This window comes from Ranitomeya variabilis, chromosome 2, assembly GCF_051348905.1.
Source record: "Ranitomeya variabilis isolate aRanVar5 chromosome 2, aRanVar5.hap1, whole genome shotgun sequence".
In the NCBI taxonomy this organism is placed as follows: Eukaryota; Metazoa; Chordata; class Amphibia; order Anura; family Dendrobatidae; genus Ranitomeya; species Ranitomeya variabilis.
In genome coordinates this window covers 732,360,507-732,382,741 of record NC_135233.1, presented here as the reverse complement: position 1 = coordinate 732,382,741, position 22,235 = coordinate 732,360,507, and the positions used below count along the sequence as shown (strand labels likewise).

Sequence of the window (22,235 nt, the reverse complement as noted above, 5' to 3'; positions counted from 1 at the left end):
GGCATACCACTGTGACATCCCTCATTTATCTCCCTTATGTTCCATCAACGTATAAAATTAGTCAGGGAGTCTAATATGGGATTCCAAACAGTGTGTAATGTACACACTGTTAGGATTTCATTGTGTTTCACGGTTCCAGTGATTGTCTTTTCACTGCACTTTGCATTTTTATAAATTATCTTAAGCCACGTGATGAAATTTGGCAGAGAACATACTATTCTTTATCCTTCCGTAAATAAGACCACCAAAGGATATACAATGATATGAAGCTAGTAAATATGGAGCATCATTTCCACGTTAATTAGGAAAAATTACGGCTGCACACATTTGCATGTAAAGCAATCAAATCAGAAATTGAAGTGATAATTGTCTGTTAAGTCTAAAAGTTATTGCGTAATATTCTCTTTCTGCCAGGATTTGTCCAGTTTTTGGAAGGGTACTACATTGTGCTAATTACTAAGAGAAGAAAAATGGCTGACATTGGAGGTCATGCAATTTACAAGATAGAGGATACGAGTATGCTATACATTCCTCATGATTCTGTACGGATCCCTCACCCCGACGAAGCCAGGTAACATATGACGTGCCTACATATTTTTAATGCCTTGTTTGCAGTAATCAAAAATCATGAAATCAAAGCAAAATGGTAGCACACAATTTATTCAGGAGGTACACCTGAGGAACGCATGACACAGATGCTTCATAATTGTTTTTTGATAAATAATACAAGGATTTGCTTAAATAAATGTGTCAGAGTTGCTGATGATTCTAATGAACATACACATCCCCTGTACATAAAAACTGAACAACTCCATATCACAACCTATTCATTATACAGTAAACAGGGTATGTTGTCATTTTTTTCATAAGTTCCTATTTTCATATTTTTTTTGTAGACAAATTAATGTTTTAAAAGGTTTTGAATAGTGTTATTTATGTACATAATCCCAAATGATTAACGTTTTCTGTAAGGTGACATACGATTTCTGCTGAGTCTGGATGATTGTCATGTCTTTATGCACCGCACTTTGTACACTAGAGCACAGTCAGCAGGAAAAGGCATTTTCTAAAATATTCTCTCAAAGTTGGAAGCATCCAAGTGTCCAAAATGTCTTTTGTATATTGTGTACACTACACTTGATTGCTACTACTTGTTTAGCCCAAGTCCAGAAAAAGCAGTTCCATACCATTTTCTCTCCTGTACCAAATCTGAGAGCAGGCACTTTGCCTTCCTGTAGGAAACATTCTTTAGGCATCGGCCACACCTACAGTAATCCCTTGGACAGGTAAATACTAGAGAAGACTCTGTTCCAGAGTTTAGTGGCAGTACGGTAATCTCAGGGTTGTGTGTAGCTGAGATATTTAACTCCTTAACGGCCTTTAATACACCTTTTAACTGCAGTCAGTATGGGACATTATTCTTTTACGCCACCTTTCAGGCAAGGTGGCAGCTTCTGCGTTCTTTAGTATGCATTATACAGTCATGGCCGAAAGTGTTGGCACCCTTGACATTCTTCTAGAAAATTAAGTATTGCTCCCAGAATATTGTTGCAACTAGATGGAGGCCCCTTGCTGTTGCATCGGGAGAGCGGTAATGTCACGATGGGGGCAGGCTTTGCAGCGTTGAGAATCTCTCCCCCCATGTGCTTCCCCACCTATCCACTCTTTCCCCATGTGCTGACTTCTCCCATCTGTGCTCTCTTCTTTTACCTGTCTACCCCATGTGCTATCCCCCTTGTCTGGTGTCTCTCTCATTCCTGTGGTGTGTTCTCCCCTCATGTGCTATCCCGTTTGAGCTGTCTCCCCCCTGTGCTCTGTCTCTCACCCCTGTGCGCTTTCTCTCTCCCCCATCTGCTGTCTTCTCCTCTCATGTCCTCTCTTCTTTGACCTGTGTACCCCATGTGCTCTCCCCCTTGTTTGCTCTCTCTCTCTGTCCACCACTGTGCTTCTTCCCTCATGTGTTCTCTCATTTGAGCTGTCTCCCCCTGTGTGTCCTCTTTCCTATGTGCACTCACCCCACCCCCTGTGTTAAAATGAAAGAAAAGTAGGTAAAGGTAACATTTTATTAACATGGAAAAATTATGACAAAGGTGCTTTAATTTACATTGTATCCACATAAGGACAAAAAAACACATTTTATTCTATAATCTGTCTATCTATCTATCCCTGTATCTATGTATAATATATGTATTTTATATTGATCTATCATCTATCTGTTGGCTTTGATATTTGCTTTTTAAAGGGGTTTTCCCACAAAAGAAACTTCATTTTAAAAATTGTCTGTGTCTGACCGTGTACCGAACATACCACAGCTCCTGGGCAGGGGAGGAAGCAAAAGACAATACTGACATTACAGCAGGAGATCGCAGAGGATACATTTTGTGAGGTAAAATATTGTGTAAAAACCATTATTTTACCTGACAAAAAAATCATCTGTTATCCCCTGCTGTAATGTCAGTATTGTCTTTTGCTTCCTCCCCTGCCCAGGAGATGTGGTATGCTCCATAAACAGTCAGACACAGACCATGTTTGAAATGAACTTTCGTTCGTGGGAAAACCCCTTTTATGTGACCGGCTTCCTCTGCTTGTAGACACGTTGCGCATCTGCCGCCTGTATCAGCCGAACGATTCACTGCGCCTGCGCGGAATTCGCGCCGGCGCAGTAAATCAGACCTCCACCATCTTTGTGCAGACAGATAGCGGCGGTTACATTAAAATTGCACATGCGTTCCTCCTGTACAAAGATGGTGGTGGTCAGTGAATCATTCAGCTGATCCCGGTGGCGAGGTGTTCGTGACGGTGTTCCACTGGTGGTACCGTGCAAGAGGTTGCGTACGGCGTATTCAGTGTGTGGTGCATATGATGTATACAGTGTGTGTGGTGTGTACGGCATGTACAGTGTGTGTTTGTGTGTATGTTGCGATGGTGTTCCACTGGAGGTACCGCGCAAGAGGCTGGTACCACCAGCAGTTTCCATATTGAGACACCCATCACTTGGTTGTCCCAATATGGAGGTCGGTGAACTTCCGCCGCTTGGAAATCTGGCATCCGGACACATCTGGACGGAACAGGATGTGAAGACATTGCAAGGTAAGTATATATAAAGATTACACATGTGTTGCTATAGACGTGTTTATTTTCTTTGTGTGTAATGGAGCAGCACAGAATAAAATGAGAAAAAAGTAAAATTGGACATAATTTCACATTAAACCCCCAAAATAGGCCATTCAAATTTTTTGGCACCCTCAAATTTATATTTGGTTTCACCCTCTTTAGTAGAAATAACTGAACTGAAATCAGTCACTTCATATCTCTATCAACAAGCTACTTACACGTCTCAACTGGAATTTTGGACCTCTCTTCTGCAAACTTCTCCAGGTCTCTTGTATTTGAAGGGCGCCTTCTCCCAACAGCAATTTTAACATCTCGCCACAGGTATTCAATGAGATTTAGATTGCCGGCCACTTAAGAACTCTCCAGCTCTTTGTTTCCATCCATTTCTGAGAGCTTCTTGAAGTATGTTTGGGTCATTGTCCAGCTGTAAGACCCATTTCCTAGGATGCAAACCCAGATTTCTCACACTGGGCGCTACATTGTGACCCAAAATCCCTTGTTAATCTTCAAATTTCATGATGCCTTGAACGCAGTCAAGGCACCCAGTGCCAGAGACTGCAAAACAACCCCAAAACATCTTTGAACCTCCACCATATTTGATTATGTATTGATACGTACTGTATTCCTTTCTTTGTAGGTTTCATTCCACTTTTGGTAAACAGAAACACAAACTTCAGAGCGGCAAACATTTCCTTATTTCATATCCCCCTAAACTCAAGTGGTATGCGTGCTACAATAGCATAGGATGCTCTCAAATAGCCATTTAATCGAAAAAGAAAGAAAGAGCACAAAAAGTCCCAAATAAAACAGAATCATAATTTATTCAAAATTACATGTAAACAGAACAAAGTAACCACAAAAAATTCATAGACAAAGTGGAATAACTGATATCACAGGTGTAACACCCAGGAACCGCATATATTAAAGTGGATGGGAAGGCAAAAAAATACACCACATCAGAAAATGCCAGTGCAGTGAGTATAAGGTAAATTCACACTAGATAGATTTCTCACTGGCAGGGAAAATCATACTGCTCAAAATAACAGCCATTGCAGCCCTAAATAAGTATATAAGGAAAAATTATATCAAAGTGTAAATGCTGCAAATAAAAAGAAGTGGAGAGCAGAATGACAATCCAACCAGTCAAAGTGAAAAAAACAAACAAAAAATTGGGTGTGTATCACTTTAAAAACCATTAACATCACTGAGAGTGCCAGATAAAGCTCTTACCCATGGTCTCCACTGCGGTAAACTAAATATGTTTGGTGTCTATGAACTCGTAATGACCTGGAGAATCATAATGGCAGGTCAGTTTTAGCATTTAGTGAACCTAGCAAAAAAGCCAAGCAAAAAACAAGTTTGGGATTGCACTTTTTTTTGCAATTTCACCGCTCTTGGAATTTTTTTCCCGTTAAGCGACATGGTAAAACAAATAGTGTTGTTCAAAACTACAACTCGTCCCGCAAAAAATAAGCCCTCACATGGCCATATTAGCGGAAAAAAAATAAAGTTATGGCTCGGGGAAGGAGGGAGCGAAAAACGAAAACGCAGAACCAAAAATAGCTCCGGGGGTTAAGGTGTTAACAGAGGCCAAAGCCTGAGAAAACAAAGCCAGTGATGCATACCCATGAGATAAGGTGTTGTAGTGACCCATGGCAATGGAGTGTTGCGGACTGTTATGGACGATCCAGCTGCAATCCAGAGGATAATGTTTGCCTCTTTGTTGTGAGTTGCCAAAATAAAGACTTTTAAGTTAGACTAACCTGGGTCATTGCCTCTTTTACCGCACTGTGTGAACACCGCTGCATTACAGGGGGTAAACTGGATGTGTACTGTGGATATACTTTCACTGATTATGTGTCTGAAGCTCGGCCATGTTATGTCACTAAATATCTGCTATTTCTGTTTACTCTGATTTCTTTTTGTTACTACTTTTTATAATAATACGTATTACATTTATTATCTACAATACATTGTTAATTTTGTTTTGCTTTAGATATTCACGAATATTCCAGAATGTGGATCTGTCCAGCAATTTCTACTTCAGGTAATACACAAGTTGTTTTTTTTCGGCAGTGAGTGTAATCATTGATCGTGTGAACTCTCCTGACTCTGCATATATCAGCAAGACGTCTCCATTATATCCTTAAATGGCTGGCAATTCATAATTTACACTCAAGGCTCCTGTCACTTAGCAGAAAGATAAAGAATATGGGAATAAAGCATCAGAGCCACATAACAGCTTCCTCTCATGTTCTATCACTAATTGACATGACTGTGGATGTAATTAGCCTATGCTTAATAGTATTAAATTGTATTAAGCGATTGCAATGTAAATGTCATCTCAATACATCATGCTGTATTTTTATTTCTACACATATACTGTATGCAACAGAATGGAAATTGGTATAGGAGATTTCCAGGCTGAAATGAATAATCTGCCTTCACTCTGTTAATGCGGAATGCTGAATCAGGACTGTGACAATTCTCTTCTATTTCCCTAGTGTGATGATGTGATATGTTATGTGGGTATTTTTGTGTATATTTATATTTTACTGATTCTCATAGTGTTCTCTTGTTGCCCTGTATCATTCCGTGTATTCCCCATATTGTCTAGAGTCTCAATTACCTTCCAAAAGGCTGATAATGAATTAGCTCACTTACTGTCTGCAGCCTGACTGTATCTATGACTCTTCATGACCCCCTTTAGGGTACCGTCACACAGTGCAATTTACATCGCTACGACGTTACGATTCGTGACGTTCTAGCGATATCGTAACGATATCGCTGTGTCTGACACGCTACTGCGATCAGACACCCTGCTGAGAATCGTACGTCGTAGCAGATCGTTTGGAACTTTCTTTCGTCGCTTGATCACCCGCTGACATCGCTGGATCGTTGTGTGTGACAGCGATCCAGCGATGTCTTCGCTTGTAACCAGGGTAAACATCGGGTAACTAAGCGCAGGGCCGCGCTTAGTAACCCGCTGTTTACCCTGGTTACCAGCGTAAACGTAAAAAAAACAAACAGTACATACTCACCCGTCGGTGTCCTTTGCCGTCTGCTTCCTGCTCTGTCTGCCGGCCGGAAAGTGAGAGCAGATCACAGCAGTGCTGCGCTCTGCTGTCACTGTACGGCGGCACTCAGCAGGAAGCAGACGGCAAAGGACCTGAAGGACACCGACGGGTGAGTATGTACTGTTTGTTTTTTTTACGTTTACGCTGGTAACCAGGGTAAACATCGGGTAACTAAGCGCGGCCCTGCGCTTAGTTACCCGATGTTTACCCTGGTTACCCGGGGACTTCGGCATCGCTCCAGCGCCGTGATTGCAACGTGTGACCGCAGTCTACGACGCTGGAGCGATAATCATACGATCGCTGCGACGTCACGGATCGTGCCGTCGTAGCGATCAAAATTTCACAGTGTGACAGTACCCTTAGTGTCTTAATCCCCGAGGCACCTTTGTCAGGTCTGAGAGGCCTGAAAACCACCCCAGCCTGTCTGACTACCCCTGGACATAAGGAGGGGGCTGGGGAGGACAGGAGCTGGGAAGTCAGTTCCTGTGTGGTGAGGATGGTGTGAACACAGCATGTCAGAGAGAAAGAGAAGCGTATGGATTTTTTATCGTCTGTCTGCTGGATTATTGGACTCTCATCTCCTTGAACATTTTATCCTGTTACTGAGCTGCATTCATGTTCTGGACTATCGTATCCTCAGTGTGGTGGAGTGTTTATGAACCTTTTAGTTTTGCCTATAATAAAGGTCTTGGGATTGTTCACACTTCCCTCGCTCTGTTGATTGTGTGGTATCGGAGAAGGACCCCGTGACAACTGGTGCCAGTGATGGGATCAACAGAGTGCAACCCAATTGAGAACAACCCACAGAGTGAGTACAGAAATTGGACTGTATCCAGTTTACAGGAGAGAGCCAGAGACCTGGGCCTGAACTACCAGGGACTGACTAAAGAAGCCTTAATTGACCTACTGGTGAGTGCTAGTCTGGCCACCTCCTCCGAGATGTGTGAAGGACAAGCACTGGAGACAGGGATCCCCACCCCAAAAAGCCAGTGGTTGGTGTTGTACGAAGAAGAGATGGCGGTTCTGGGCCCAGGCGTCTCTCAGGAGTATAAGGAGGATGCCCGCCGGGCACAGCGGAGACAAGAAGCAATGGAGTTTGAAAGAGGGAGTAATGCAATGTGGAGTGTAAATCCAATGATATGGGAGCCTGTACGGATCACCCGGACAGAGTTTAAGCCATTTGATGAGGCTTCTGGAGATAAGGAGGGGTTCTTCAAGGACTTTGAGCAGCAGTGTGCTGTGATGGAGGTGCCCCACTCTGGCTGGATGCGTTTGTTAGTGGGACTCCTGAACGGAAGCATGGTGGAGGCTACCGAACCATTGACTCACAGCGGAATCGGGATTAAAACATTGTAAAGCGGACTATCCTGGATTACCATGCCATCACCCCAGACTCATATAGGGCCAAGTTCCGAGACCTCCTATGCAATACGGGGGGATCGTTTATGATGTATGCACATAAGATGTCCCAGGCATGTCGGAGATGGCTGGAAGCAGAAAACGCCTTTACTGTGGAAGATGTTATACAGGCGTTCCTTATAGAACAATTTCTTCCCAAGTGCCCCGCAGAGGTACGGGAATGGGTCCGGGAGCACACGCCGTGTACTGTGGATAGAGCTGCGTGGTATCGGAGAAGGACCCCATGACACCTAGCAATTTGTATACTTGCAGTCACGTGCTGCCGAATGCGCTCAATCCGCTTCTCGCATGTGACTGCAAAAGTATGCAAATCATATACATGTGATCGCCTGACTTCCCACTTGTATGGGGAGCACAGACAAATCATGACAGTGTGCATATCAAACGCTGTGATGATTTGGCAGTTTGCAATCACACATAGAGGCTGCAGACTCTTCTGTTGAGACAGGACAACGTCTTTCAGCAAATCGTGTAGTTGCCTAGCCAACTTGGCATAGAGAGGAAATCAAAGTTCACATCACTGGCGTACTAGGAATACTTGCATTAATAATATCTAGTAACAAAAATTGTGATACTGGAGGTAATAAGTAAGGGGCATTTTTAAAAAGCTTCTATGGAAGCCCTAGAACCTTGGACAATTGTGTGCTTATATGATTTTATTTGATAGATGTTTGTTTGGATCTATAACCAAATTGCTGCTGTAATTTGGTCAAATTATCGATTGTAATCAATATAGCTAAACATCAGAAATCTCCAATTCTACTTAATATGGTGAATTGACTGGGCCACTGAATTACTTTAATTAACTTCTTTATCCATGCCAGAAATCAAAAATTAGATCTTTGCAGCCAAATCTTGTGTTATCTAGTCATCGATATATACTTTTTCATACTTTTTCAAGGATTTTCCGTGATCCGGATTCCCTCTGAATGCAGTTGATGGCAGAGCAGCTCACATCTACATGATGTTCTTCAGCTCATTAAGCAGGATGTTTTGACAGTGTTCATCTTCCAACCTTAAATCTGTGTCTTTGGAGCATAGCCCTTCTTTGATGCATTCCCAATATGTTGCTCTTTGATTTAAAAAAAAAAAAAAAAAATTGAAAATAGGCAAATAATGCTTAAGCCCTGTGCAACATTTGGCGTACTAGTACACCACATGTGGGCAGATAAAAAATATATATATATATATATTTGGTGTCACCATAATTGTACTGTCCTGGAGAATCATATTGAGCGGTCTTTTTGCCATAAAATGAATGCTGTAAGAACAAAATTAAATAAAACAACTTGCAAAATTTTTTTTTGTGTTTTTTTCCAGGTCAAAACCTGACAGCACCATGGAGGACGTCCTTCTTATCCATAGTGGGACAGGAAACCACGAGAGTTTAAAAGGACCCTCCCCCTTCCACCCTTCAGTGTTTTTCCTGTCCCACTGTGGATGGGAACGACGAGAGTCATCCGTCTGTTCCGTGCAGACAGTGTGGATCGGGGGGGCTCGGCCTCTTCCTTCCCACTGGAAGAATCTGCCAAGCAGATACCCATACTATAGGGTCACTTAGCTTTAACCGGTGTAGCGCTGCTCCTGTTTTAGGGGTCGCTTCCTCCCGGGGGGGGGGCTCTCGACCCTGGACGCAAGACCCCCCGATGTACCTGTCAGCGTGGTGCTCTACCGGGTAGGATCCTGGATAAGCGCTTGCAGGGGTGAGGCAGCAGGTCATCCTGGAGCCGGGGAATCGGCGTGACTGCAGAGGGAGCGTGGTGCTTCCGAATCGCGCTCCGGCGCGAGTCACTTCCGGTTCGTGGCTGCCGCGCTCGTCACTTCCGGGTCACGGCCGGCAGCATGGGGTCGGCGTTCGTCATCTCCTTCCAGAGGGAGGTCCGGAACATGGCGGCAACTGTGTTTAAAGGTATGTATGGGCTGGGGGGCACGCTCCAGCGAGATGGAGGATAATCCTAAGCTTGAAGCGCCACAGGAGCCCCAGGCACATGTGAGTCACAGGCCCTGCTTCCTCACAAAATTATAGGAGAAGCCATGTGGGTCTAAAGGCCCCGTCTCACATAGCGAGATCGCTGCTGAGTCACAAGTTTTGAGACGCAACAGCGACCTCCATAGCGATCTCGCTATGTGTGACACGTACCAGCGATCAGGCCCCTGCTGCGAGATCGCTGGTCGTGTCGGAATGGCCTGGACCTTTTTTTGGTCGTTGAGGCCCCGCTGACATCGCTGAATCGGTGTGTGTGACACCGATCCAGCGATGTCTTCACTGGTAACCAGGGTAAACATCGGGTTACTAAGCGCAGGGCCGCGCTTAGTAACCCGATGTTTACCCTGGTTACCAGCGTAAATGTAAAAAAAAACAAACAGTACATACTCGCCTTTCGGTGTCCAGGTCCCTTGCCGTCTGCTTCCTGCTCTGACTGAGTGCCGCCGTACAGTGAGAAGTGAGAGCACAGCAGTGACGTCACCGCTGCGCTCTGCTCTCACTGTACGGCGGCTCAGTCAGAGCAGGAAGCAGACGGCAAGGGACCTGGACACCGAAAGGCGAGTATGTACTGTTTGTTTTTTTTGGTAACCAGGGTAAACATCGGGTTACTAAGCGCGGCCCTGCGCTTAGTAACCCGATGTTTACCCTGGTTACCCGGGTGCTGCAGGGGGACTTCGGCATCGTTGAAGACAGTTTCAACGATGCCGAAGTCGTTCCCCTGATCGTTGGTCGCTGGAGAGAGCTGTCTGTGTGACAGCTCCCCAGCGACCACACAGCGACTTACCAACGATCACGGCCAGGTCATATCGCTGGTCGTGATCGTTGGTAAATCGCTTAGTGAGACGGGGCCTTTACCCCTTTGTTTGCATTATGTATTATAGGCCTCTGCGGTTAAGAGATCCGGGAGAGCCAAGAAATGTCCTCTTTGTGCCGTAAAACTGAAGGACTCCTGGCAGAAGTCCCTATGCGAGTCATGCACCAGTCGTATCTTGGGGGAAGAGCAGGCCTCTCTAATGTCGAACATGAGGATCATTATCAGAGAGGAGGTGCAGGCCTCAATATCTGGTCTATCGTTTCCTCAGCCCATGCAATCTGACCCCCAGGATCCACAGAGATCCAAGAAAAGGCAGAGAGAATCGGATTTGTCGTCCGAGGACAGCTCTTTTGAATCTGACCTGGAGGAGGAGGAATTGAGCAGAGATCCCCCAGAGAGGGGGAAGAAATATCTGTTTTCATCTAGTGATATAGAAGAACTCTTGAGTGCTGTTAGACAGACTATGCAGGTTGAAGAACCCACATCTACTCCGTCGGTACAGGACGAGATGTTTGGGGGGCTGCGCTCTCACACCTCAAAGGTCTTTCCTGTCAATGCTCACATTCGCTCTATGACAATAGAGGAATGGGAGGAAGCAGAAAAGAAGTTATCAATTCCTAAAGACTTCAGACTCCGCCTCCCTTTTGATCATGAAGATGTCAAGGACTGGGAGGATATCCCAAAGATTGACATTCCACTTGCGAAGGTTTCTAAAAGAACCGCCATTCCATTTGAGGACTCCTCTAACTTAAAGGAGCCGATGGATCGTAAGGCGGATGGACTCTTAAAGAGAGCCTGGGAGAGCCCGGCAGCGGTGATCCGCACGAATATAGCGGCCACATCTGTAGCACGGGCAATGCATTTGTGGGTAGATGACTTGAAGGATCAGTTGTCGGCTAAAACCCCTAGAGAAACCATTATTAAGGCGATTCCTCTATTGAAGCTAGCAACCGGTTTTTTAGCAGATGCTACGGCAGAATCGGTTAGATTTACAGCCAGGGGTCAGTCTTTGTCGAACGCAGCCAGACGAGCCATTTGGTTGAAAAATTGGTCAGGTGACTTTCATTCTAAGAACAAGCTGTGCGCCATCCCTTTCTTAGGAGGAAGGGTCTTCGGACCTATTCTTGACGACATCCTGGAAAAAGCTTCTGATGAAAAGAAGGGATTTCCAGAGGAGAAAAGGAAAAAATACCAGCCCTTTCGCAGGCCCTATTATGGTCAGATGTCAGACTACAGGGGTAAGGGCAAGCAAGGGAGGTGGAGCTATCAAAAAGGGGGGGATAGGAACAGGAATAGGGACTCAGGTTCCTCAACTTCCAGAACAGAATATCGAAAGAAATGACGCCATCAGAATAGGAGGGCGACTATTGGGCTTTCGGGTGCAATGGGAGAAGATTACCAGAAGTCCTTGGGTCCGCCAGGTCATATCTCAGGGGTACAAGATAGAGTTCAGCTCTCTTCCCCCAGAAAAATATTTCGTGTCCAACGTACATCTCTCTTCTGTCTCCCCTATGTGGTCGGACATTCAGGATCTTCTGCAAATGGCAGCAATATCCCCAGTTCCTCAGGGGGAAATAGGAACAGGTCATTATTCAGGCCTTTTCTCTATAAAAAAGCCCTCTGGAGAATCCAGAACCATAATAAACCTCAAACCCCTAAACAAATATCTGGTGTACAAGAGGTTCAAAATGGAATCCATTCGCTCCACAATTCCCCTTTTAGGAAAGGATGTGGTAATGTGCACCTTAAATTTAAAGAGTGCATATTACCATGTTCCAATTTGCAGAGATCACCAAAAATATCTCAGATTTGCGATAGAAAAAGAGGGAAGGATCTACCATTACCAGTTTTGCTGCCTCCCCTTTGGGTTAGCAACAGCACCCAGAGTCTTTACGAAGATTGTCGTGGAGATAGTAGCTTATCTGAGAAATCGAGATATCACAATAGTACCCTATCTGGACGATTTCCTATTGGTAGGGGATTCTATAGGGCAGCTCAAGATCGACTGTCAGTTGGTAATCTCCACTCTGCAGAAATTAGGCTGGGTGGTGAACTGGTCAAAATCTCACCTAACACCCAAATCAAGAATAAAGTTTCTAGGAGTTATCCTAGACTCAAATATCAGGAAGTCTTTTCTTCCAGACGAGAAGCGGGTCGATATTATAAGAAGAGTTCGCCATTTTTCAAAAAGCCGAGTGTCCATCAGAGATGCAATGAGGGTCCTGGGGTTAATGACGGCCTGTATTCCTTGTGTCAATGGAGTCAATTTCATTCCCGTCACCTGCAGAGAGCAGTCCTTGCTTCCTGGGACAGAAGACAAGCATCTCTGGACAAGGAGTTCCGTCTTTCCCATTAAGTCAGACGATCCCTCCGATGGTGGACTGTTCCCAAGAACCTACAGGTCGGTGTACCATGGATCCTCTCTCCGGCTGTCACGGTGACCACAGACGCAAGTCAACAAGGATGGGGTGGTCAGGTGCTAGGAAGATTTTATCAAGGACAGTGGAATCCAGAGGAAAGCATGTATTCATCGAATCACAGAGAATTACACGCGGTCTGGAAGGTCCTATGTTCAGCTCAGGATCTGTTAAAAAACAAGCACCTGAAGATCTTCTCGGACAATACAACGACGGTGGCCTTCCTACGGCATCAGGGCGGTCCGAGGCACCTGAGATTACAGAATCTAGCAGACCGGATCTTCAGTTGGGCGGAGAGACTGGTTCTCTCGATTTCAGCAGTTCATCTGGAAGGTTCAAGGAACCAAGTGGCGGATTTTCTGAGCAGGAGGAAGCTGTCAGCCATAGAATGGGAGCTAAACAACGAAGTTTTCAACGAACTATGCCAGCGATGGGGAGCTCCAGAGGTGGACTTATTCGCCGCCAGAGGAAACGCAAAGGTCAAAACCTTTTACTCATTGAACCCTCGGGAAAGACCGGCAGGAGTAGACGCACTTTCCCAATCATGGAGCAGGGGTCTCTTATATGCCTTTCCCCCTCTTGCACTTATTCCAAGGATCCTGAGGAAGATATACGAGGACAGAGCTCAAGTCATCCTAGTGGTTCCGTTCTGGCCCAAGAGGAGCTGGTTCCCCTTATTGAAGAAACTAGCAGTAGAGGAACCTATCTTCCTTCCGAAAAGAAGAGATCTACTCCTCCAGGGCCCGATTCTTCATCAAAACCCAGACAGCCTCCAATTAGCGGCTTGGATCCTGAACGCCAGATCTTGAAAGCGAAAGGTCTATCGGAAGAAGTCATCTCTGTTCTCCAAGCAAGTAGGAAGCCAGTAACTTCTGCAATTTATTTAAAAATTTGGAAGAGATTCTGCAGTTTTTGTGGAGACACGATGGTTGATCTTGATCGCCCTAACATTCCCAAGATCCTTGATTTTTTGCAGCAGGGGTTTGAGAAGGGTCTTAAACCAAGTACTCTGAGGGTCCAAGTGGCAGCCCTCAGTGTATTTTATGACTCTTCCCTAGCCTCTCACCCTTGGATTGCTCGTTTTTCCAAGGCAGTCTTAAGGCTAAGGCCCTTGACCAGGAAAACCATCCCACCTTGGGATCTTAACCTGGTCCTTAATGAATTGTGCAAGGATCCTTTTGTTTTATCTGAGGATATAAACATCTCTAATCTTTCTCTCAAAACGGCGTTCCTAGTGGCCATCACGTCAGCCAAGAGACTAGGAGAACTCCAGGCCCTCTCTATTCAAAATCCCTATCTGCAAATATATGAGGATAGACTAGTTTTAAAACTTGACCCAGGCTTCCTTCCGAAGGTCGTCTCAGACTCAAATATAAATCAGGAGGTAGTACTTCCATCTTTTTGCCAGGCTCCCAAAAACCAAAAAGAAATGTTTTATCATAGCCTGGATGTTAGGGAGACCGTTCTTAAGTACTTAGAGGCGACTAGGGCCTGGAGACAGGATACTAATCTGTTCGTTCTATTTGGGGGCCCAAATAGGGGGGAAAAAGCTTCAAAATCTACCATTGCTAGATGGATTAGATCCACTATTAGCCTAGCATATAAAGCACAGGGTAAGAATCCCCCAGACAACTTAAAAGCTCATTCATCTAGGGCGATAGCCGCCTCATGGGCAGAGAAAGGGGGAGCTTCGGCAGATCAGATCTGTAGAGCTGCCTCCTGGTCTAGTCTCAGTACCTTCTCTAAGCATTACAAGCTAGACGTAGTGTCATCCCAGCTAGCCTTTGGCAGGAAGGTGCTTCATGCAGTAGTCCCGCCCTAGGACCAAAAGGTCTCCTTTGGTACTTCTCCATGGTGCTGTCAGGTGGTGACCTGGAAAACGGTAATTAGGCATACCGGTAATTATATTTCCAGGAATCCATCCTGACAGCACTGGTAGTTCCCTCCCTATGTTACATATAATGCATACTTATGTGAAGTAACATTTGTATAATGATTGTTTTGTTCAAATAAAATTCTCTTTTTTGCATCCATCCAGAGGTGTTACTTTGGAAAATTACTGAAGGGTGGAAGGGGGAGGGTCCTTTTAAACTCTCGTGGTTTCCTGTCCCACTATGGATAAGAAGGACGTCCTCCATGGTGCTGTCAGGATGGATTCCTGGAAATATAATTACCGGTATGTCTAATTACCGTTTTTTGTTTTGTTTTTGCAATTTTGTTGCACTTGGAATTTTTCCCCCCACTTTCCTGTACATCACATGATAAAGTTAATGGTGTCATTCAAAAGAATAACTTGTCTTGCAAAAAAAAAGCCCTCATATATCTATAATAACAGAAAAATAAAAAAATTATAGCCATTAGAAGAAAAGTACAATTTTTATTCCAATTTTATTGCGTTCGGCTGGTATCCGTAAGATTGAATGGAGTGACAGTGTGCCTGATCAACCTCCTCATGATCAGCTCTTCCGTTCTCGAGATACAAATGATCGGAGGCCCAATCCTCAAGGATCGGTGTAGGTGCCAGGGATTGGACCCTTAAAGATCATGAAATTATTCTCTATGCCACAGATAGGCGATAATTTCCAAACTCGAAAATACCTTTTTATGTGTTCTGAGCTTGTAAAAGCTCTTCCCAATCTTCTACCTCCCCTGCTCTTATTCCCTGCCTAACCCTAACTTACTTAGTTTCAATGACATCTCACTTTCCTGACTGCGGGGTTAGTGAGCAGTTAGTGAAGCAAAAGAAGTTTGGGATACGGGGAGGGAAATAAAGCCAGGGAGGCAGAGGCTTGGGAAGTGCTTTTACACTCCCAGAGCACTGAAGCCTCGTTTCCATCCATGTGATTGAAAACTGCAATTTTTTAGTCTGTGAGCTACAGATTGGATAAGTAAGAGTGGATGACATTATCTTTCAGAGAGCAACATAGAGTTTGAGGATCAGATAATTTTGATAGATTCCCTTTAAGCAAAGTTACTTTATTTCTTGTAATGTTGGCTTTATTGAGTAAATCTGTGCCTATTTTTTTGTGCATCCATTAAAAACTTTTAGAAGACTTTTGACATTGAGATTTAAAATAGGTGGCTAGTAATAGGAATTCACAGGAAAAGGACATCAAATCCACAACACATTATTGAAAAAAAGTTCAGTGCAGTGTACAGTATATATAAATTGTCACTACCTGGACAACCCCTTCTTAAATGCTATAGTGCCCCATGGAAAATAAAAATCATTCTCCTCACCTGCTGCATCTGCGCTTTCCAAGTGGTCAACCCCCCGCGCTTCATGTACCATGTGAGCACTCTAGGCAATCAGTGGCAGCTGAAGGGGGGAACTGTGATAACCCTTGCCTTAGACAAAATTCAGACATCCAAGGAAAGTGTAAGAAATGCAGTCCATTAGCTTATTGAAATAAAGAATTTATAATGGCAGCGAAAAATAAGGAAGGTGTTAAAGATTAATTACCTTTAATCTCTTTTTTGAGATGCAAATGATCAAATAGAGTTAATGTTAAGAGATAGTCTACCTAAACTGGCATAGTGATCTAAGAGATCATAACAGCGATTTCTTAACTAATTTTCTAAAACAGATTATATACTACGTAGAGGTTTGTGCTCACTCAGCTGCAGTTGAGGTAGACACAGAATGTGATTTCATTAAAATGTCCATGCAGGTTTATTAGAACTGCATGAACCTCTCAGGAAACCAAACAAAAAAAAAAACAGCCTTTTCCAACACAAAGTAAAAAGTCCATACAATATTGCGGGTTTTCCTGCTCAGGTTAGTGTGCAGTTTTTAAGGCCCCAGGTTAGTGTGCAGTTCTTAAGGCCTCAGCACAGACCAACATACAGTAGATCCACACATCTCCAGACACTGAATGAGACACTTGGTCTCCATTTTAACTGCAATCCACGCCCATGGGGTGGAGATATATGAGCAGTCCTTCCCACTCATCTCTTTTGACTGCTCGTAAAACCAGGCCTTGAAACGTCCTATTACCTCTCTCAGCACTTTACGTGATGGAGAATGCTTTTTCAGGCTTACATCACTGAAACTACCAATCTCAATGATACATATCTCCCCTCAAGGACCTGTCCGGCAGCCATCTTACAACTATTATATGTGGAAAACTGGAGGAAAAGTTCAGCACAACCATCAAATAAAATAGAGAATCCTTTATTCAAAAAAGTACATTAAAATAAGTAAGTCTATGGTAGGAATATTAAAATTGATGCATTTCTGGCATATTACACAGTCTTAATCATGGTATATCATAATATACTATGTTTAGGGGCATGTGATACTCCAGAAATGCATCAATTTTAATATTCCTACTATGGAGTTATTTATTTTTTTAATTTGTTTATTAACCACAAAATTAACCATACAACATACACATTTGCATTCGTTATTGTTGAATACAGTACAAAAATGCATTGTTAAACATACGATAAGATATGTACTTTATTCATAACCAAAATATTATTTCTATAGTCTATGGATTGTTTCAAAGGGGTAGCAAATTGTGTACATCAAATCACTGATATCATGTAAATTATATAGGTAGAAACATGGAACCATAAATCTTAAACTATAACAACAATTACAATAACTACTAGTTCGCCGCTTAAAAGAAAACTTTGCATTATGCTTTTCTTCATGCGATACCCCCGGAACAAGAAGCCCAACCCCCTGCACTGATGTCTGGTCAGTATGGATCTATAGAGTAAGATGAGAGGAATTCCATCTACCCCAGATTTTTTCAAACTTGTCCGGACACCCTATATTTTGGTACAGTGTGCGTTAATATGGAATAACCAAATTCACCAATTCAATCCAGGCTCTGAGAGATGGACATGAGCCCCTCATCCACCGCAGCCCCAGTACCTTCTGTGCCATAAAAAGCGTCTCACTTAGAAAAATCCCGATATAATGATCCCAAATCTTCTCATCCCATATTCCAAACAAGCAAGTCAATGGCTCAAGAGGAACAGGAATTGATTGCAGAGATGTTAATAATGATGTCACCTCTTTCCAGTAATGAAGAATGATAGGGCACTTCCATATCATGTGAATAAAATCTGCATCTAATGAGTGACATCGCAAACATTCTAATGATTGGAATCGACCCATTTTGAAAAGTCGTATCGGTGTCAAATAAGATTGGTATATTATATATAACTGAGACATCCTGTTATTTATTGATTGGGATACCCTAGTTGGAGATTCTAAAATCTCTTCCCATTTTTCTTCTTGCACATCGGAGAAAAGTCCCTCCTACTTCCCCTTAATAGATCTTATAGTAGATTCAACTCCCACTGACAGCAGATAGATATATAAAGAGGAGATAAGGCCTTGGGGACCTTGCGAGTTAAGAATTCCTATTAAAGGTAGAGATGAAATGGCTCGACCTGCATAAATACTTCTCATATATGATTGAATAGCTGATCTTGGCTGTAAGTAACAAAAGAATTGAGATCTCGGGATATCGTATTTAACTTGTAAATTGTTCAAAAGACATGAAGGTCCCCTGGTCGTGTAGATCGCCTATCGAAAAGACATTAGTTATTTTTCCACAAGGGCATTTCAGCTACAATATCTACAAATCTAATAACTTTCTTAATTTGTCTCCAAATTGATCGTGCCAGTCGAAGTAAGGGCAGCAAACGAGGGACACTAATTTTATCCAGTTCCAGTAAACTCAGCGGACAATCAATCCGGGCAGAGTGAAGTAGGTGGCTCTCAGAATTAGGGAGAGAATTATTAGGCATCCATTTATTTATTGCCTTAGCCTGTCCAGCCAGATAGTATAGGTAAAAATCTGGTAATGCCGCTCCACCCCCCTGTTTTGGCCTTTGTAGAGCAGACAGCTTAAGTTTGGGTCTAGCTTTCCCCCATATAAAGGACGTAATTTGGGAGTTCAGATTTACAAAAAAGGATTTAGGTATTAGTACAGCACTGTGTTGAAGACAATAGCTGAGTTTTAGGGAGCAATATCATTTTAATTAAATTAATACGACCGGCTACAGATAGTGGGAGTTTAGCCCAAATTGCAAATTTAGATTTAACCAAGTCTAGCAATGGACAAATATTAAGTTGTAAATCAAATTTACTGTGTTGAGACATGTGGATGCCTAGATATATAAAGTCGAAGACAATGGGCAGCGAGGAGAGAGTTTCAAGATGTGGCATTGGGGTATGAGAGAGAGGTAATAGAGCAGATTTGTCCCAGTTTATATATAGGCCCAAGTATTTACTAAATTTTTCTATAGCGGCGATCACCAGAACGGGTTTAGCTTCCAGACCGTCCCATTATTTAAGTGCCCATATTTGAGTTTAAGTATAACTGGACTATGATCTGAGATCCCCCTATTACCATGTTCAGCACTATCTACCCACATTGCCAATCCATCGGATCCGAATATATAGTCTATGCGGGACAGAGAATGCCTTGTGGATGAATGGCAAGTATATCCCTTAGGGTACTGTCACACAGTCACATTTTGATCGCTACGACGGTACGATTCGTGACGTTCTAGCGATATCGTTACGATATCGCAGTGTCTGACACGCAGCAGCGATCAGGGATCCTGCTGAGAATCGTACGTCGTAGCAGATCGTGTGGAACTTTCTTTCGTCGCTTGATCACCCGCTGACATCGCTGGATCGTTGTGTGTGACAGCGATCCAGCGATGTGTTCGCTTGTAACCAGGGTAAACATCGGGTAACTAAGCGCAGGGCCACGCTTAGTAACCCGATGTTTACCGTGGTTACCAGCGTAAACGTAAAAAAACAAACAGTACATACTTACATTCCGGTGTCTGTCCTCCGGCGTCTCAGCTTCTCTCCACTGTGTGAGCGTCTGCCAGCCGGAAAGCGAGCACAGCGGTGACGTCTGACGTCACCGCTGTGCTTGCCGGCTATGGCGCTTACACAGTGGAGAGAAGCAGAACGCCGGGGACAGACACCGGAATGTAAGTATGCACTGTTTGTTTTTTTATTACTTTTACGCTGGTAACCACGGTAAACATCGGGTTACTAAGCGCGGCCCTGCGCTTAGTTACCCGATGTTTACCCTGGTTACCAGGGACTTCGGCATCGCTCCAGCGCCGTGATTGCAACGTGTGACCGCAGTCTACGACGCTGGAGCGATATTCATACGATCGCTGCGACGTCACGGATCGTGCCGTCGTAGCGATCAAAATGGTACTGTGTGACAGTACCCTTAGTCTCAGGGTGACGCATCCTCCACAGATCCAACCATCCACTACCTCCCATGAATAAGGCTAGTTGGGACGGAGCTTGAGATGGGGGTTCCCCAGATATCTCGTCATCCAATCTCCATCTATCAAGATGATTATCCATGACTAAGTTAAAATCTCCCATACAAACATCTGCATCTGGATAGTTTAAGGCGAAGCTCATTGCCTTCGGAAGAACCGATGTATTAGCCGGGGAGGGTTATAAACACATATTATCACATATTCGCGGGAGTTAATTAGTGCGTATACAAAAACAAAGCGACCCTCGGGGTCTCTCCGAGCCTCCCTGGCTTCCCACCTAACATCTCTATCTATTAGCAATGAAACCCCTCTCGAATAGCTAGTATGGAACACGTGGGTGAACCATTGCACCCATGGCTTTTGTACACAATGGGCCGTATCCCTGGTCAAGTGTGTCTCTACCAAAGCTACAACGTGAGGATGATGACGCTTAAAGGGAACCTGTCACCCCCCTCAGGCGTTTGTAACTAAAAGAGCCACCTTGTGCAGCACAAATGCTGCATTCTGACAAGGTGGCTCTTTTAGTTATGATGCCTGCACACGCTGAAATAATCACTTATAAAATGTGCCTCCTCTTACCCTGAAATCGCCAGGGAGGCGGGTCTTTCCTTGCTAATCAGACGCAACACAGACATCACTCCGGGCCTGTGCGCGCCGGGCGCCGCCTCCTCAGCGCCGCCTCCTCAGCGCTGTTCTCAAATGAGCCGGCGCCTGCGCTCTTTTCTCATGCCTTGGGCATGCGCAGTGAGCGCTGCCCGTCCTCTGTCCTCATTTGCAGTGTAGCTGACTGCACCTGTGCGACCGCCCTGCCAGACATCCCGCCCAGTGTCTTCTGATTTATTCTCACTGCGGGGCTGGGATTCCTGGGCATGCGCAGTGCATATCTAAGCCTCTCACTCATCTCCCTCCGCCTTCTGAAGGGGGTGACAGGTTCCCTTTAATCTGTAAAAATACCTTGATTTTCTTCCGAGGAGATTTGATGCCCCGCTCATTCCAGGTCATACATATTATTTCAGATCCCATATTTATTCTTCAAAATATGATGTGCATTATTACCCGGGCAAAATTCAGAGACATCACACGAAAAACAAGAATGCTGCTGGCGGCGACTTTTACATAAATAACAAACAAAACTAGTATATAAGAAAAAACAGAGCAAAAACCAAACCGTATAGGAGTGAAGTATTGTGATCCTGTAATCAAATAGAAAAGGGGATACTCTCATTGGATTCAGCGTCCGGTATTGTTGATGAACTGGGCGCCCACAGAGAGAGCTCCACTTGCATAGTTGTTAGGAAAGTTAGCTGGATTATGAGTACATTATTCCTTTGCATTAGACACCTTATGGGTTCGTAACCATTCAGCTGCTTCCGCTGGATCTGTAAAGAATATAGAAGAACCTTCGTGGACAATTTGGAGTCGAGCTTGATAAATCATGGAATATATGACATTTTTGTCATATATATAAGTTGCTTCTTGATTTCCATAAACCATGCCCGCTGTTTTTGGAGCTCCATTGAAAAGTCCAGAAAAATAGAAATTGTAGCATTATTAAACCCCTTAAGCCCCGAGGGTGGTTTGCACGTTAATGACCAGTCCAATTTTTACAATTCTGACCACTGTCCCTTTATGAGGTTATAACTCTGGAACGCTTCAACGGATCTTAGCGATTCTGACACTGTTTTCTCGAGACATATTGTACTTCATGATAGTGGTAAAATTTCTTCAATATAACTTGCGTTTATTTGTGAAAAAAATGGAAATTTGGCAAAAATTGTGAAAATTGCGCAATTTTCCAACTTTGAATTTTTATGCCCTTAAATCACAGAGATATGTCATGCAAAATACTTAATAAGTAACATTTCCCACATGTCTACTTTACATCAGCACAATTTTGGAACCAAAATTTTTTTTTGTTAGGGAGTTATAAGGGTTAAAAGTTGACCAGAAATTTCTCATTTTAACAGCACCGTTTTTTTTTAGGGACCACATCTCAATTGAAGTCATTTTGAGGGGTCTATATGATAGAAAATACCCAAGTGTGACACCATTCTAAAAACTGCACCCCTCAAGGTGCTCAAAACCACATTCAAGAAGTTTATTAACCCTTCAGGTGTGTTACAGGA

General features: G+C 43.8%; 1 protein-coding gene across 3 annotated transcripts in view; it reads left to right on the top strand.

Annotated features, from left to right (window-relative positions):
- The window catches only part of FIG4 (FIG4 phosphoinositide 5-phosphatase), a 613,672-nt gene that overhangs the window by 180,143 nt on the left and 411,294 nt on the right, over positions 1–22,235 (top strand). For all 3 annotated transcript variants that reach the window (XM_077289568.1, XM_077289569.1, XM_077289567.1), the window contains 2 exons: positions 415–571; positions 5,111–5,161. In XM_077289568.1, the coding sequence (XP_077145683.1) occupies positions 415–571; positions 5,111–5,161 (208 nt within the window). The remainder of the gene's footprint in view (positions 1–414; positions 572–5,110; positions 5,162–22,235) is intronic.